At 40.0% G+C, this 15,473-nt stretch overlaps 1 protein-coding gene across 1 annotated transcript in view; it reads left to right on the top strand.

Moving 5' to 3' along the window:
• gbf1 (golgi brefeldin A resistant guanine nucleotide exchange factor 1) overlaps positions 1-15,473 on the top strand; it is a 104,047-nt gene that overhangs the window by 52,068 nt on the left and 36,506 nt on the right. The window contains exons 5-10 of the mRNA XM_029449238.1: positions 5,580-5,698; positions 7,997-8,105; positions 8,653-8,713; positions 11,959-12,013; positions 14,780-14,927; positions 15,257-15,468. Coding sequence (XP_029305098.1) covers positions 5,580-5,698; positions 7,997-8,105; positions 8,653-8,713; positions 11,959-12,013; positions 14,780-14,927; positions 15,257-15,468 — 704 coding nt within the window. The remainder of the gene's footprint in view (positions 1-5,579; positions 5,699-7,996; positions 8,106-8,652; positions 8,714-11,958; positions 12,014-14,779; positions 14,928-15,256; positions 15,469-15,473) is intronic.

Genomic DNA, 15,473 nt, shown 5'->3' with positions numbered 1-15,473 from the left:
TGCAGTAAGTCCGATGTTTGTTGTGCTTCTGTAACATGATGTCGTTACTTAATTGTGATACTTGCTGAATGATTCATGTTACCATTTTATGTCTTGTAAGCTTTCAACAAAAGGTTTAAGTTTTAACACATTACACCATCACCCAACTCTAAGCTCCAGCAGGCAGTTGTGTTGCAATTTGTCCTGGCTCCCTTCAGTGTGTCACCCTGCAACATGTCCCCTGTACTATCTTCTTTAATTATTTTGCTTGTCTAGGGCCCAAGAGAAATGGAAAGGACATCGTTTCCTACACAGACCCACTCATTTCACTCACCCATTTCATTTAGTTTGACTTTATTCCTCTCAATCTGTGGCCTGAGGTCCACTGGCATGGAGGGAGGAGTAAACTAAGCCTTGGTGCTGACAGATATCCAGATCTCTGCTCTATCTTCTCTTTTCCCACTGCTCATCTCTCCTCCCCTGTTACTCCTTCGTTCTTCCTCTTTTTCTCCTGCCCAGTAGAGTCAGCAAAGCCCCTCACTGTGCTGCTAGCATTTGTATGGTCACTAGCCCACGGAGGGCTCAGAGTGAGGCTCAGCTGAGGCTTAAGCTGCAGCCACTGCCAGAAGAGATGAGCTTAGAGTACAGCTGTAGCCTGCCTGTGATTTTAGGGTTGAATACATTGTTATTCTTGAATAAAATGGCTGTTATAATAAAAGAAAGAAGTACATAATTAGCATGAGCATCACCTCCTTTTCAAACTCCATGGCTATCAAACCCAAGGAAAATTACATCCCAGTAAAAGAGAAATGCTAATAAAGTTTATTTTAATGAAAAAGATTAGATATTGTACTGAGAAAAAGTGGGAAAAAATGCTGATTTAGAAGATAACCGAATGATGTCATGAAGGTTATCGTTCCCTTTCTTATGTCCCTCTGGCATGTTCCTTAACTTTATAGACATACCATTTTAAATAGCTGGAGTACCTCTCAAGTCAAATAAAAAGGGATAAGAAAGCTTTTGTAATCCACAGGGTCTACAATGATAAGCCTCCAGAGACCAAAACAGATGGTCTGAAAAAAAATTGGACATGACATTATAAAAAAAAATTGAATTTTGAGGAATTTAGACAATGCAGGACTATTACATTTAGTTTGTTTATTCAGATTTCTTTTTAAGACTTGAAGTTTTGGGGGATGAGTAATAACCCGCTCAAAATCAGCACACTTCATTAAAAATGTTTGGCTGTAGTTTATTCTGTGTTCTTAAAATATTATTAGATAATCCTGTATTAGTCCCACAACGGGGACATTTGCAGTGTTACGGCAGCAAAGGGACAGTGCATCAACAAGGGAAGTACCCAAGTATAATAAATAAGTAAACCCCTTAAAAACAACAAAAACTATAGTGAACAGACTGAATATCAAATTCAGATTGTTGCATTAGTGCATATTATATGTTATTGCATATAATATTGATTGATAAATTGTGAGTCTTGAAATTGAAATGTAGGATTTTTGAATGGTCTTGTACAGTCTGACTGCGGCGGGAAGGCAGGACTTGTGATATCTTTCCTTCACACACCGCGGGTGAAGCAGCCTGTGGCTGAAGGAGCTGCCCAGTATTGTCGGTGTCCTGCATGGGGTTGGGACATATTCTCTATCAGAGATGATAGCTTAGCTTCAGCTGGCCTTTACAAATCTATTCAGTCTCTTCCCTGTCAGCAGTCGAGATGTTGGTGCCCCAGTAAATAGCTGATGCCACCACAGAGTCAAAAGAAGGTGCTCAGGAATGCTCCCTGCACAGCAGAACACCATAGTCTCCTCAGCTCAGCTGCTCTGTCCCTTCTTGTAAAGAGCATTTGAGTCCAGTCCAGTCTATTGTTCAGGTGAATGTACACTTTAGTTTTCTTTTTGCTTGGTTATAAGTCAAACATGTAAACATGTGTATTGCACTTTATATAAATGAATTGGCTATGTACATGTACACATGCATATACTGCACATAACCCACTTTATGTATATTACTAACTTACAACATCATCCATTCATTATTTATTTCAGCACTCTTTGCACTATTATATACTTAGTGTTACAGTTTACATTAACAGTTGGGCCTGTATGTATTAACATCATAGTTATACGTTTATGCTTGTTATATATCATATAGTTATGTCAGTCTTGGTATCTTTGTTGTTTAGCTGTATGTCTAATTCTATCTTTCCAGGAAACGGTTCTTGAACTGTGTGCAACTACATTAAGAGCAATTACAACCAGAGTCCATGTCCTTGTATGGTATAAGTACCACATACTCTGAAAATGTTTTTTTACAACTCTACATGTTTGTGTTTCTTTTTCTTTTTCTTGGAATTGTTTTGGGGAAGCACATCCCAGGGATCATGTTTGTTGTGTGACCTTTTGAAAAATAAATGCAAAAACACTAACACTTGCCATCAAGAAAATAACATAATATAAACGTATACATTCCATACATTTACTATTGTGCACATTGACTGTGTGGCTTCAGATGAGAGCAGAGCAGCCTGGCTGAAAGGTGATCTTGTTCTATTCAGAAGATGAACAGGTGAACAAACTAATTTTCTTCTCTGAAGATGGAAAAAGCAGCAGTCCCTTTTGTTTGGTTTCTAAAGATGTATTGGCTCTTATGCAGAGTGCAGCTCGAGTGCTTTTTGTGTGTTGCTCCCTTAAAAAGCAGCCACTCTGCCCTCTCGGCTCACTCTCACTCACGCCACCACTTTGATTTTTGTGACCAGAGTTTGATATTACTTAAACTGCTTTATGTGGCAGCTGGTTCAAACCTCTATTGACTTTGCCCACATACCCTCAGGCACACACACATACACTCATATTGAGCCTCTCCTTTCCTCAGTGTTATTTTAACAATGCCCCCCTCCCCAACCCTTCCTTTGGACACCGCTTGTATAGACTGTGTGCCAAGAGAAGGATTAGTGTTTTATATCACTTCTGACATTCTGCTGGATCCCCTTGTGGCTCCAGTTTCTGTGTCTGGACATTGGATGATTTCAGCACAACTTCCATGCTTGTTGTCACCCTCGCCTCTGGAGGGATGTTGGCATTGTGCTGTCTGAATGACCTCAACTCTCAGCCATTAACCAACTTCTCACTGATATACCGTCTGCACTCCAGGTTGTCACAACAGCTGCCATTTACAAACATTTGCTATGAGGGTAGTTTCCTAAGAAGTAACATCATTGATCAATAAGCTAATGTTTTTAAGTAATTGCATGCTTACACAAAAAGATTCACTATATCTTTGAACCCTGAGCTGACTATCTTCTCCACATATCAGAGTCTTCATATTGACAGGCTGCGTTGTTGTTTTACTTGCAAAATCCTCATCCTTTTATCCGTCTCTCCCTCCATCCTTCCACTCCCCTCTCTTTCCCCCTGTGCTTATTAGTTAATGAATTGCTGCTCCTGAGTACGATGGGAAAGGAAAACAGGCTGGCTCCAGGCAGGGAGCTGGACAGCCGCTCGGGTTTCAAAAACAGTGGCTCCTGTTGCTCTGACAGCCAATTTGTCCCAGCCTGCCCCACACAAAAGGCCACATCTGGTCATTAGATCCCAGGGTTTGAAGGACAATATGGATAGGCTGTACCAGATTTGTCTAGTTTTGTTATAGCGTTGTGCTGGTGGCACTGTGTTCTTGGTTGCGGAGTTTACTTCAATCTCAGTCTACATTTAAATTACTGCTGGAATGATGATGCATTTAGATGCTTTGTTATATCTGGCATATAAATGGTTTTAATTTCCCAAAGCACATATTACCATTCAGAAATGTAATTTAAACACTTCAAGTGAGTCTCCACCATAAGCACCACAGGTATGGCTACAATTTGAGCTGTGCACGTAACTCTCAGCTCTACATGCACCGGTGCACGTAACGGTAATGGGCTGACTTGGCTGTGACACTCATGCAATTAACACATTTCACCCAATCTCACGCCACACGTCTATTTCTCACACGGCAAAGACAATTTATAACTGATAACGTCGCGGTGTGAAAAGAGGACATTTTCAGTGCATTAAGGTACGAGACAGAGCAGCACTGTAACACACCACGGTCAAGAGAGCCGTCGTTTGCAAGCCGCCGCTTAGATCTTGCACGCTTTGTAACAAATTGAAAATGTCTTCATTTTTTATCCCTCATAAATCAAATAAATAAATGTTTTCCTTCACAGGGTTCAATAGAGTCCTCTTCAGAATGACCATGTCAAGTGTGAAGTTCTTTGAATATGCGGTTTGTTTTATCTTTCGGAAAATGAAAAAGGAAAATTTCCTCAAAATATATTGGATGCATAGAAGATGTTTACACTCTACTAAAAATCTTTTACTTCAGAGGTTTGCTGAAATGCAATTTCAATGTATTCCTGATAGGATGATCCTGACTATGGCCATGTAAGATCTGAAGTCATTTTACTATCTCACTCCAAAATAAAGTGGAAAGTTGAGAGCCTTGCGTAACAACAGTGCACAGCAAATTACCACCATTTAATGTTGGATTTCTCTATCATTCACCAGTGCATGTACACAGGACAAGATTTTGAGCCTTGGCTGGTCATACACGGCTCTCATTTTACTGGCATTGGATAGTGGAGTCCCGTTTTATTGTTAAATCTTCTAGGGCATGGGAGTAAAGGGCGAGTCCTCTCGTCAGTCTCACCACCCTGCAACTGCAGATATGTCCAGGCTGCTACAGGTGTTCTCGTTACCCTGATGTTAACAGAGCTTGTAGTGTATATTCCAACAGAACGGTCTGTTTTACTGTCAGTCATTCATGGAAAAATGGCTTTGTTGGTTATGTTGTATCTACTATATATAATGTGTTCCTGTGTAGGCTATAAACAGAGGGAGATTATGGCACACACTTGTTCATGATTGTGAAGAAACCTTTCTCTTTATATAATATGTACCTGTTAACCTCAGTGACCACGTTATAAGATACATATTGCAATCTAAATCCACAGTCAAAAGAATATTCTTTTTGTTATCAATTAATCTAGCGATTATTTTCTCAATCTAATTATGGTTTCAATAGACTGTCAGCAAATATCAAATATGACCATCACAAGTGACCAGAGCCCATTACAAGGTTGTGATGACTGATTAATCAACCAAATGTTTGAGCTTTAAATTTGGCCTGTTATAAATCTTATGTTCAGTTTTTGTTGACACTGGCATAGAGGTTTTAATAGGTAGTTAGTGGTGGTGTTGCAAGAAACTGCACTTTATTGCTTCCCTCATGTATTTAAATGAGGTGGAAAAAACATTCAAAGCTCCTTTCAATATAATGTATTCCAGTTCAACACATTATAAGTATAACCTCAACAATGGACATACAGTGTAGTTGGATTTCAACCTCCCTGTATCACCAAAACCTGAACATTAAAAGCTCTGTAAAGGTGGACTGTCAGACTGTAGAGGTGTACCTACTACAGATATTCCTCACTTACTGACTCTGCTTCATTTACATGATTTGACTCTCATTAACAAGCTAATCAAGCTTGGATTTTTCTGAGTCAGCCTTTTGATAAAAGTGTGTTCCTTGTCTGTTTGCAGATGCTAACCATGAAGCAGCATCAGAAGCCATTGAGAACATGGCAGACGCAGTCACACACGCTCGATTTGTGGGAACGGACCCTGCCAGCGATGAAGTCGTCCTTATGAAAATTCTGCAGGTACAACATGTTTACTAGTAGTAACCACAGTGGTCTTGCACTAACCTGATGGACTCGGGCAAATGAGGTTCATGTTGTCTCAATCTCTGTACAATTTGCTCAGTGCAGCAGCCTTCCAATAACGGAGACCTTTGTGAAGTTTATTGTTTATGTTTTGGTGAGACAGGAGTGCACATTTAAGTTCTTCATTTAGGTTTAATACGTTTAGGAACTTTGGTTCTGCTTATTGGTTTCTAAACATGCACATTGGCGCTCTCTGGACTGGGTGACGCTCTGCAAAGTAATACATTTATTTTTATTTATTTTTACTTTTGCGAGCAGTGACATTATGGGGCAGCTGGTTGATTTGCGTAACAGTTTTCATAAATATGTTTTTTTTTCCTGTGAAATAAGCAAGTGACCTGTTTTCGAAATCAAAAACCAATAAGGAACCGGAATCGTTAAAATCCAAACGATACCCAACCTAGTAATACTGACTAGATCTGCATTGATTAGTCCACTTATCGATTAGTGGATCAACAGAAACTTTGGACTGACAAAACAAGACATTTAAAGACATCAACTTGGACTTTTTGGGATAGACATTTTTCACTGTTTCTGACATTTTATAGACCAAACAATAAATTGATTAATGTAGAAAATAATTGGCAGATTAATTGATAATGAAAATAACCGTAGTTGCAGCCCTACTGAGAGAGACTGTGTGAATGTTAAGCCTCATATGAAAACAGTAAAATAATGGCAGCAGTAGGTTGGATGTGGGTAACTGTTCTTTCATGTTGCTTTTTGTGGAACTGTATTAACAGTTTAGCTGGCTTTGTTGTTACATAAAGGCCCCGTGTGTGTGTGTGTGTGTGTGTGTGTGTGTGGTGTGTGGTGTGTGTGTGTCTGTGTGTGTGTGCTTGCCATAACTACAGATTTGAGATGATGTAGCAAACTATAACTTTTCCTCTTAACATAAATACATGCTTCTCCTCCATCCAAGACATAATGTACTTGCAGTTGTAGAGGATTGTAGATAGATGACGGATGTTTTACAGTCGATCTGAGTGAGCTCATGCTCTATGTGAAGCTCCTGTGTGATGAGGAGGAAGTTATTACTGGGCAGGTGTCATGTTTTGTCCTGTTTGGTCTGGCTGAGTATTCTCAGAAAGATGCGCGAGGTTGACCACTGTGACCTGAGCTCCATTACCAGCTGACACAGCTTCAGTATACAAGAAGATATAGCACATGATCTGAACAGTTTACCAAAAAAAGATGTCATTGGCTATCAATAAAGTGCTTTATTTTTAAGGAGGGGATTGGTCATTTCCAAATGTATTAGTAAGTGTCCTGTGGTGTTAAAGGAATATAACATGTTCTTTCACAAAGGTTTTTATGTAATTACACTGTTTAAACAAGAAAAAAGTATTTAATTTCACGTAGAAGGGCTTAACAACCATTTAACATCCGGACTATGGAAATGTAATCCTTTACTACAGGTAGTAAATAGGTAGTATATATTATACACCCACCTCCACATCCTGATGGGTACTATAAGTGTGTACATACTCTGCTACATGCTATCTCACAGTAGCACAACACATGATCTCTGTATCTCTTATTTACCTGTAGTAACGTCAGGTAAATCTGTAATATTTATAGCAGATGTTGTTCATTTCTCCCCGACTTCAGATCAGATTCACACTGAACATGTGCTATTTGAAGTTTAGAAGTTATTGTGCTGATGTAAACATGTAAAACCAAAGATACAATACAATACTATATATAATTTACTTCTGTTTTGATTTATAGATATTTAGACAAAATAAGATTAAAATGCCAACAATGTTTTTGAAAATAAATGTATCATCTCATATAATAAATCAGTGGAATGTATTGTATGATGCAGTGCCAGCACGAAGTATGATGGTACTACCCTGTAACAGACAATACCACTGTTCTTTTACATAAAAGTAACATGTACATAGAGCATTATTAATAGTAATGTCTGTTTCTACCTCCAACAATCTGTTATGAAAATATCACATCGCTCTGCTTAAGTTCATGTTAATAGTACATCCCAGCGTTTGCTTGGGAAGTGTTTATGCATATGTTTTCGCTCTGTATCATTATGGTCTGTGGAGCTCTGTGTTTCTGAGCAGTATTTTTTTGTGCTGGATATGGCAGAGGAAGTAGATGTATGATTTCACTCGACAATTCCAGTGAATAATTACTTCCTCATCTTAATAACTTGTTTGTGGAAATTGATTGAACAGACTGTGGATTTGAGTACATTCATATTATACTGTGTCTCAGGTCCTGAGGACTCTGCTGCTGACGCCAGTCGGAGCCCATCTGACCAACGAGTCTGTTTGTGAGATCATGCAGTCCTGCTTCAGGATCTGCTTCGAGATGCGTCTAAGTGGTGAGTCGCAACAAACTCTCATCAACCTCTATTTCTTCTATGATAGTCATTTCTAGGAGGACTCACAAGCTGATAGAAGAAACCTCAGTTACAATCATATCATCTCATGCTGCAATATTTAAGTAACCCCTTTGGCTTGTGTGCATACTCTTTTGGCCATCCTGTAACACAGTGGTTCCCAGCTTGGGGGTCAGGACCTCCAAATGCGTCACAAGTTAAATATGAAAGTTCATTAGAAGGTATAGGAATACAATATAAAAAATCCTTTGTGTAAGAAAATGAGTTTTTTCAGACTTTTCTACAACTATTTCTATTTTCCTTTTAGACCATCATGTCTCACAAATTACAAATACAATTGTTCTTATTTTCTTCATTCAGTTTAAACTCTCTGTCAGAGTTGTCACATCTCCCGTTTCTATTCTCTTAGCTTGTTTAGACTAGTTGGTTAGTTATTTGGTCAAAATGTCCCTGTCTGGATGTCTGCACTGTACTGGCTTCTGTATTTTATTCTGTTTGTTTCTAATGTCTGTTTTTTCTTTGTTTGCAGAGCTCCTCAGGAAATCAGCTGAACATACACTGGTTGACATGGTGCAGCTACTGTACTCCAGGTAAATGGATTGGACGGTGGTGGATGAATATGAGTGCAGCGTAAAGTTAGGCATTTGTGTTCAGCTAAACCTAAATGTGTCCACTGCTGAAGTATGTTAGGACTCAGTGTGTTATCATTGTTTCTTTCTGATATTTTAACATAATGCTTGTTCAGGGACTGTTTTGATAGCTGAGCTATCTAATCCAATCAGAAAGTACTTGTTGTAGGACTCCAATTGAATATTGGGTGCTGCTTCAAAGTATTTTTTATATCTTGATGTCTTTCCACAGAAAAAGAGCAGGCCGGACTGCTGCTTCACTCCTTTATCACCTCTGGATTATAGATTGTTGGTTTTCTGCATATATCTGTCTCTCAGGCCTCATTATTCCCCATAAAGCTCATGAATTTCATTTTGCACTGTGCATAGGGTCAATGGGCCACTGATTCACTAATGCCATAACATGATTTGTCCTTTGGCATTTAGCATAAGAGCTCCTCTCTCCCCATCACCCCCACACAAACCACCCCGTCCAGATACATCAGAGTGCCAGTCACATTCAGTCACAGACAAGGGGATGAGCCAATTGAGCTGCACACCACATGATCTGCATATAGATGAAGCCGGTCTCTACCTCTATAGCAACGCTTCCAGACCCATAAATACTAAGAAGCATACCTCCACACACACAAACACACAGGCACACATACAGAATTAGCATTGCCAGCGATCCCAGACAGAAGCAATCAGGAAAATCAGCTACAAAAAAAGGCTTTCTGCTCATCTGAATGTGAAGCGGCACATCTGCAGAACAAACAGAGCTCAAAATAAAGTTATGGTGTTATTCACCTACTCTCTGACGCCATGTATGTCTCCACCAAGACTATTTGATGCAAGATTTGTCACAAAGTGATGGGTTATCTTCCAGTAAAGTCCAGTGTTGGTTTTTGCCAAACTTGTCACCATTCACTGATGCTCGCTCCAAGCATTCTTGGCCTGTTTTTATTGACTGGCAGGACTTTTGTATGGCACCTTGTTATCATGACTTCTAACAAGATTTTACTGTGTGAGCGTGGAAATAGAGACGCATGGAAGCCACAGTCGTAAACAGAGGTATCCTTGCACATGAACCGGAAATATAAATTTAGTGTGGGCCTTTTGTGACATCCTTCTGATACTGCTCGCACACATGCACCACATATCATTTTGCTCATGTTCAACCCCCAGCCCCCCACTTTTGCACAGACCCTGGATAATGGAGATGTGAGAGGGTCTGGGCCGCCCCACCCCCTATCAGAGAGTGATGAACAGCAGCTCTCTTCAGTTCCTCAGGAGTCTTAGATTGCCTGCTGAAAGTATTAGGCATGTTAATCTGTTGGGCCCACAGATCATCCAATAATCGTGCTCGCAAGACAACACTCTATTAACGCTGAGTTAATGTCAGGGGGGTGGGGGGGCTGCGGCTCCTTTTATTTATTTATTTTGTCTGTGTGTATGTGTGTGTGACTGGTTGTGACATCTCATTTTCCAGCAAAGCTTTAGAGTCCACAGAACCTAGTCACACACACACAGACACACACACACACACACACACACACACACACACACACACACACACACACACACACACACACACACACACACACACACATTGCCTTTCAAGCAGCCCCTCAGCTTCAGAAACGTTCTACGTTCCTTTTTTATTAATTGTTTCTTCTGTTTTAGGTTGTTAAAAAATGCATTAAAAAGCTACTCTGGCCATTTAGTATTGCACTTCCATTGAGTCGGTGGAAATAAATTAATCTAAATCAAAGCAGGAGACTTTTAGACAGACCATAAGCCAGAGACACAGACAGGCCATAAGCCAGACACACAGACAGACAGACAGACAGACCATCAGCCAGAGACACAGACAGACAGACCATCAGCCAGAGACACAGACAGACCATCAGCCAGAGACACAGACAGACAGACCATCAGTCAGAGACACAGACAGACCATCAGCCAGAGACACAGACAGACCATCAGCCAGAGACACAGACAGACCATCAGCCAGAGACACTGACAGACCATCAGCCAGAGACACAGACAGACCATCAGCCAGAGACACAGACAGACCATCAGTCAGAGACACAGACAGACAGACCATAAGCCAGAGACACAGACAGACCATAAGCCAGAGACACAGACAGACCATCAGTCAGAGACACAGACAGACAGACCATAAGACAGAGACACAGACAGACCATAAGCCAGAGACACAGACAGACCATAAGCCAGAGACACAGACTATCAGCCAGAGACACAAACCATCAGCCAGAGACACAGACAGAAATATCTCACAAGCTGAACACAATACCGAAGTTGCTGTTGTGGCGGGTAAATAAAGCCTATATTGGGTGAGCAAGCGTGACCAAATAGACAACAGTCATGTTTAGCGCCTTGAGATTGCTTTTAGCTTTGAAAGGTGCTTTACAAATAAAATGTATTATTATTATTATGTTCACACTTTGCATTAAAATGAGTTTCAGATAATCTAATTACATGTGGTCATATACAAAAGTACCTAAAGTGCATTAGGAATGGACTGTGACCTGATCACTCTCGCCACAGCCAGAGGTGTTGCACGTTTAAACCAACAAGAAACCAAATAAGGAGATTGTTTGTGCTAATTGCTGTCAGAGTAACATGACACCAGCTTATGCTTCATTCAGGCCAAATCACATCAACAACCTAGTGGATGACTCTTTATTTGCGGTATTTTAGTTAATTTAACGATAATATTGCGCTGATTACTCTTACACAGGTGTCCCAAGCTTAAACATTAATAGTAATTTTGTAAAACAGTTGGGTAACAATTAATTTCACATTCAATTTGGAAAGTCACCTGTTGAGTTGAGCCTCACAGCATTCCAACAACTGACCTGCTTCGTCATGCACAGAATTGTTTCCCAGCTCAGCTTGTTTTTGTATCTAGTTCAGACTGAACTTTGCACTGCACACATCCTTTTTCTCTCTAACATAGAATTTGGTCTTTGGAAGGTTCAAGTTTGAGTCTCTTTTTAAACTATTATCATCTGAACCATTAAATAAAGATTATAACATTTGAAAGAAACAACAACATAGAAGCAGTAAACAGCTTATGATTTTATCAGCAACATAATGAATATCTTTTCATTATTTGTATTTTCCTGTATCTATAAAGAGGATGCCTGGAAGATTGTTTCTGTCTTATCTAAATTGTATGGATCTTTTTTTTCTACCAGACTACCACAGTTCAAAGAAGAGGCCAAGAGTTACGTGGGTGCCAACATGAAGAAGGTAAAACGACTGAAATGTTGAATGTGTATTTGATCTGCTCGCTGCTATTCTGCTCTTTTCCCAATTTTTACGGCCTTGGTATTTCTCACTGTCATTGTGCCTTTTTTAAGGTGTCTGTCTTAACGTTCTCTCTATGGCTGTGAAATCCAGTTATTGATGTAATAGCATCACTTAATTGATGGAGAAATGAGAACATGTCTGAAATACCAAGATCAGAAACATTATTCCTGCATATTGTAATCTGTATAATCTGGTAAAATGACCACAATCCATATAACAATATAATTAAGGACTATTACTATTAAACTTTGTGGTTTTCAGTGTTTTCAAAATAGATTTTCTTCATAACTTTTCAAGTTATTAAAAATCATCACTGAATTAGTGATGAAGAAGACCAGGTTAAATAAATAATAAACATTATGCAATAATTAAACAATATATATTAATACAAGATATTCAAATGAATACAATATACACACATTTGGACACATACACTGGAGATGTGACGAGATGCAATTCATTCCAAATTGGACCTCTGCCCACTGTGACTGAAAGTTCTCCTTGAAACAGGTTCAACTTTATGCATGAAATGGTAACACATCGCTCAGAAAATATACTGCCAGTATAGTAGTAACGTAAGGGCAACAATGAGCCCATTCCACACCGGAAAACAAGACAGAATACTTCATGGAGGAGGACTAGCTGGTTGGTTTAGTCCAAAGCAGGGCTGGGCTGAAATTGGATTTTCAATTTATTTATTTCACCTTTTCCACTATTGTGTGTACTATGGTTCATAACGAACAAGCTACATACTATATAAACACACCCTAACTCAACTTTCCCTGTTTTGTTTGAATGGCTGTTGTATTGCTGTTACATACATGTAGTATTTATGTGAGACCGGACTATTGAACTGGAATCAGTTGTTGCAGCAGTTTTTGCTTTTTGCATGGTCTGTCTGCCCGTCCAGTCACACTGACTGCTCATTAGCTGGCTGCGCATTCTTTGGTGGTTAGAGCCTGCAGTGGCTGTGTCTGTCTCCAAACCCGGTACTCTGTTTGGATCCCACACCCCTGCCACCATGCACAAACATGTATGTTCGAGTGTGTCTTGTGTTGGTCCCACTGCTGACATGTTACCCATCACTAATCACGGGCACCTGCCCGCTCCCCTTCTCTTCTGAGGCTTACAATATCTTGTGGAAAAACAAACGAGTGCAGGTAAGGAAGATGACTTTCAGTATCTAGGCTGGAGAATCTCTCCTTGTAACCCTTTAAAGACCTCACTAACCTCCCACTTCTCTAAACTTGGCTCAAAGGACTTGAAATGTGACATGTGCTGTATTTAATAAATTGATCATCTGTTGTTGAAGAACAAATGGACTGATGATTCTGGACATGTCTGTGCTTGTGAATGCTCACATTACGTTTATATTGTTATTGAAATTTGGTTTTAGTTGAATCTTCTTTTGGGTTTACACCCTCATGCATATGTCCCAGTTGCTCTATATCATGCTACCAATATTCTTTCTCAGCTGTGTGTCTGAAACCCTAAATGGTTTCAATAAATGAACACAAACACTCTCACTGAAACAGTACCTTTACAGAGCCTTTTAAAATAACAGCACCCCACATTAAAACGAGGAAGTAGCAGAGGCTCTTATTAGTCGTCAATATTTGTGTGCATGAACATACAGTGCGGTTTTTTCTGTGCATTTTCTGATGAAATGAGCTGCTGGTTAATCCACAGCTGACGCTGGGCCATGATCAAATAGGATGTTCTCTTTGGAACCTCTCAGTAACTTCCCAAAGTGACATAAACCACTAATTTCTCAGAGAACCAGGGTTACCCTTGTAACCAGGGGGGTTCCTCTTAATGTTGTTGTTTTTATGTGCATCTACCCTTTTTGTCTCAGCTTTGTTAGATACGATGATTATTGCAGGTCTATATTTGCTTCAGATGTCATACATATTTTCCCTCTTCCCTGTACTGCTATTTATCCATCTAGATAGTTTTGGTGTGACTTGCCAAGTGTTAGAGATATCAGCTGTAGAGATGTCTAGATAGTGCTTCTCTTATGGTGCTAAAAGCGCCAAAAAAATACATTCTCAACAAACTCAACAGCAATGTCTATTTCCAGAAATCACGATAATCCACAGGCCTTGTCGTGAACAGTTTCATTATGTTCCTATTTCTTAAGCGTGCAGCTCATCATGGACAAAAGATGATATATAAACATTAATGGTGTCCTCCTCAGCTGAGCTGTAACGTTAGCTAGCTCAGGTGTGCTCAGGAGAGCCTCTTGTTCATGAGTAGATGCATGCTTCCTACTGTGCGGCGATACAGTAGAAGCAAAAGAGTTCCTTCATGAAACTGCTCACAACAAGGCCCGTGGGTTATCTTTCTGGAAAGAGACATTGCTGCGCTTTAAACACCACATGGGAAGCACTATCTAGTTCCATTATGTTGGAGAGAAGGCAGACCTCTCTACGGTCGATATCTCCAACACTCAACAAAATCTCGATGGATAAATAACACTTCTGGTAAGAGGAAAAAATTATATTTTTGATTTTGCGGTGAACTGTCCCTTTAAGTTGGGAGTCTCTTACTGGAAATGCTGACAGCTATGTCTCTTTTTTTAAGGGGGAAAAAATAAGAATTTAAAGAGAAATAAAGCTTCCTACCTGATCATGGCCTTAAAACGATGGTCCACCAGCAGTACATTGTGTTTTCAGAAGCCTTAGTGATCCACTCTGTGTCCTCTAGTTGAAGATGCGCGCCGGTGGGATGAGTGAGTCATCCAAATGGAAGAAGCAGAAACGCTTGCCAAGGCCGCCTCACCACATGGTCCGAAGTCCCTCCGGTCAGATGGACTCAAACCAGTCAAGCACCCTCAGCAACAACAATCTCTTAGGTAAGAGAAACACGACTGTGAAAATACACTCATCAATCATCAATGATCATCAGCTTTAAAGAAGCTAAAACATCAAATCACATCAAATTCTGCAGTTGCCTATTCTTTGAAAAAGAAAATCCTAGTAGTGTAAAGAAGACAGGGATAACATGCCCTTTTTCATTAAGACTTTTCTAATATTGACCCCATTTTCTATCAATGCATAAGGAATCTGTGGTGGACCTTACATGTTGCTGTTGATTTTTACATGATTGATTAAGTGGTAGTATACATGTATGCATGCGGGTGACTGGTGACTTCATTGTATGATTGCATCTCTTTCCTGTTAGGTGGCGTCCCATTCATTGAGCAAGGTTTGTCCACCTCTAGCCTGCCAGCTTCAGACAGTGCTGGTTCGTCTGTTTCCAGCCCTACAACCACAGACAGTGGCCTGGACATCTGTTCCAAAGCCACCTCCAGGGAAGACCTTTCTGACCTCGAACAATGTAACTCGTGTGCTACCACACTTCCTAGGACTGAGCCTGGCTCTCCGGATGCACAGGTAGG

Source organism: Cottoperca gobio, chromosome 15 (genome assembly GCF_900634415.1).
Source record: "Cottoperca gobio chromosome 15, fCotGob3.1, whole genome shotgun sequence".
NCBI lineage: Eukaryota > Metazoa > Chordata > Actinopteri > Perciformes > Bovichtidae > Cottoperca > Cottoperca gobio.
Note: the sequence above shows the minus strand (reverse complement) of the source record. Positions and strands in the feature narration are given on the sequence as shown.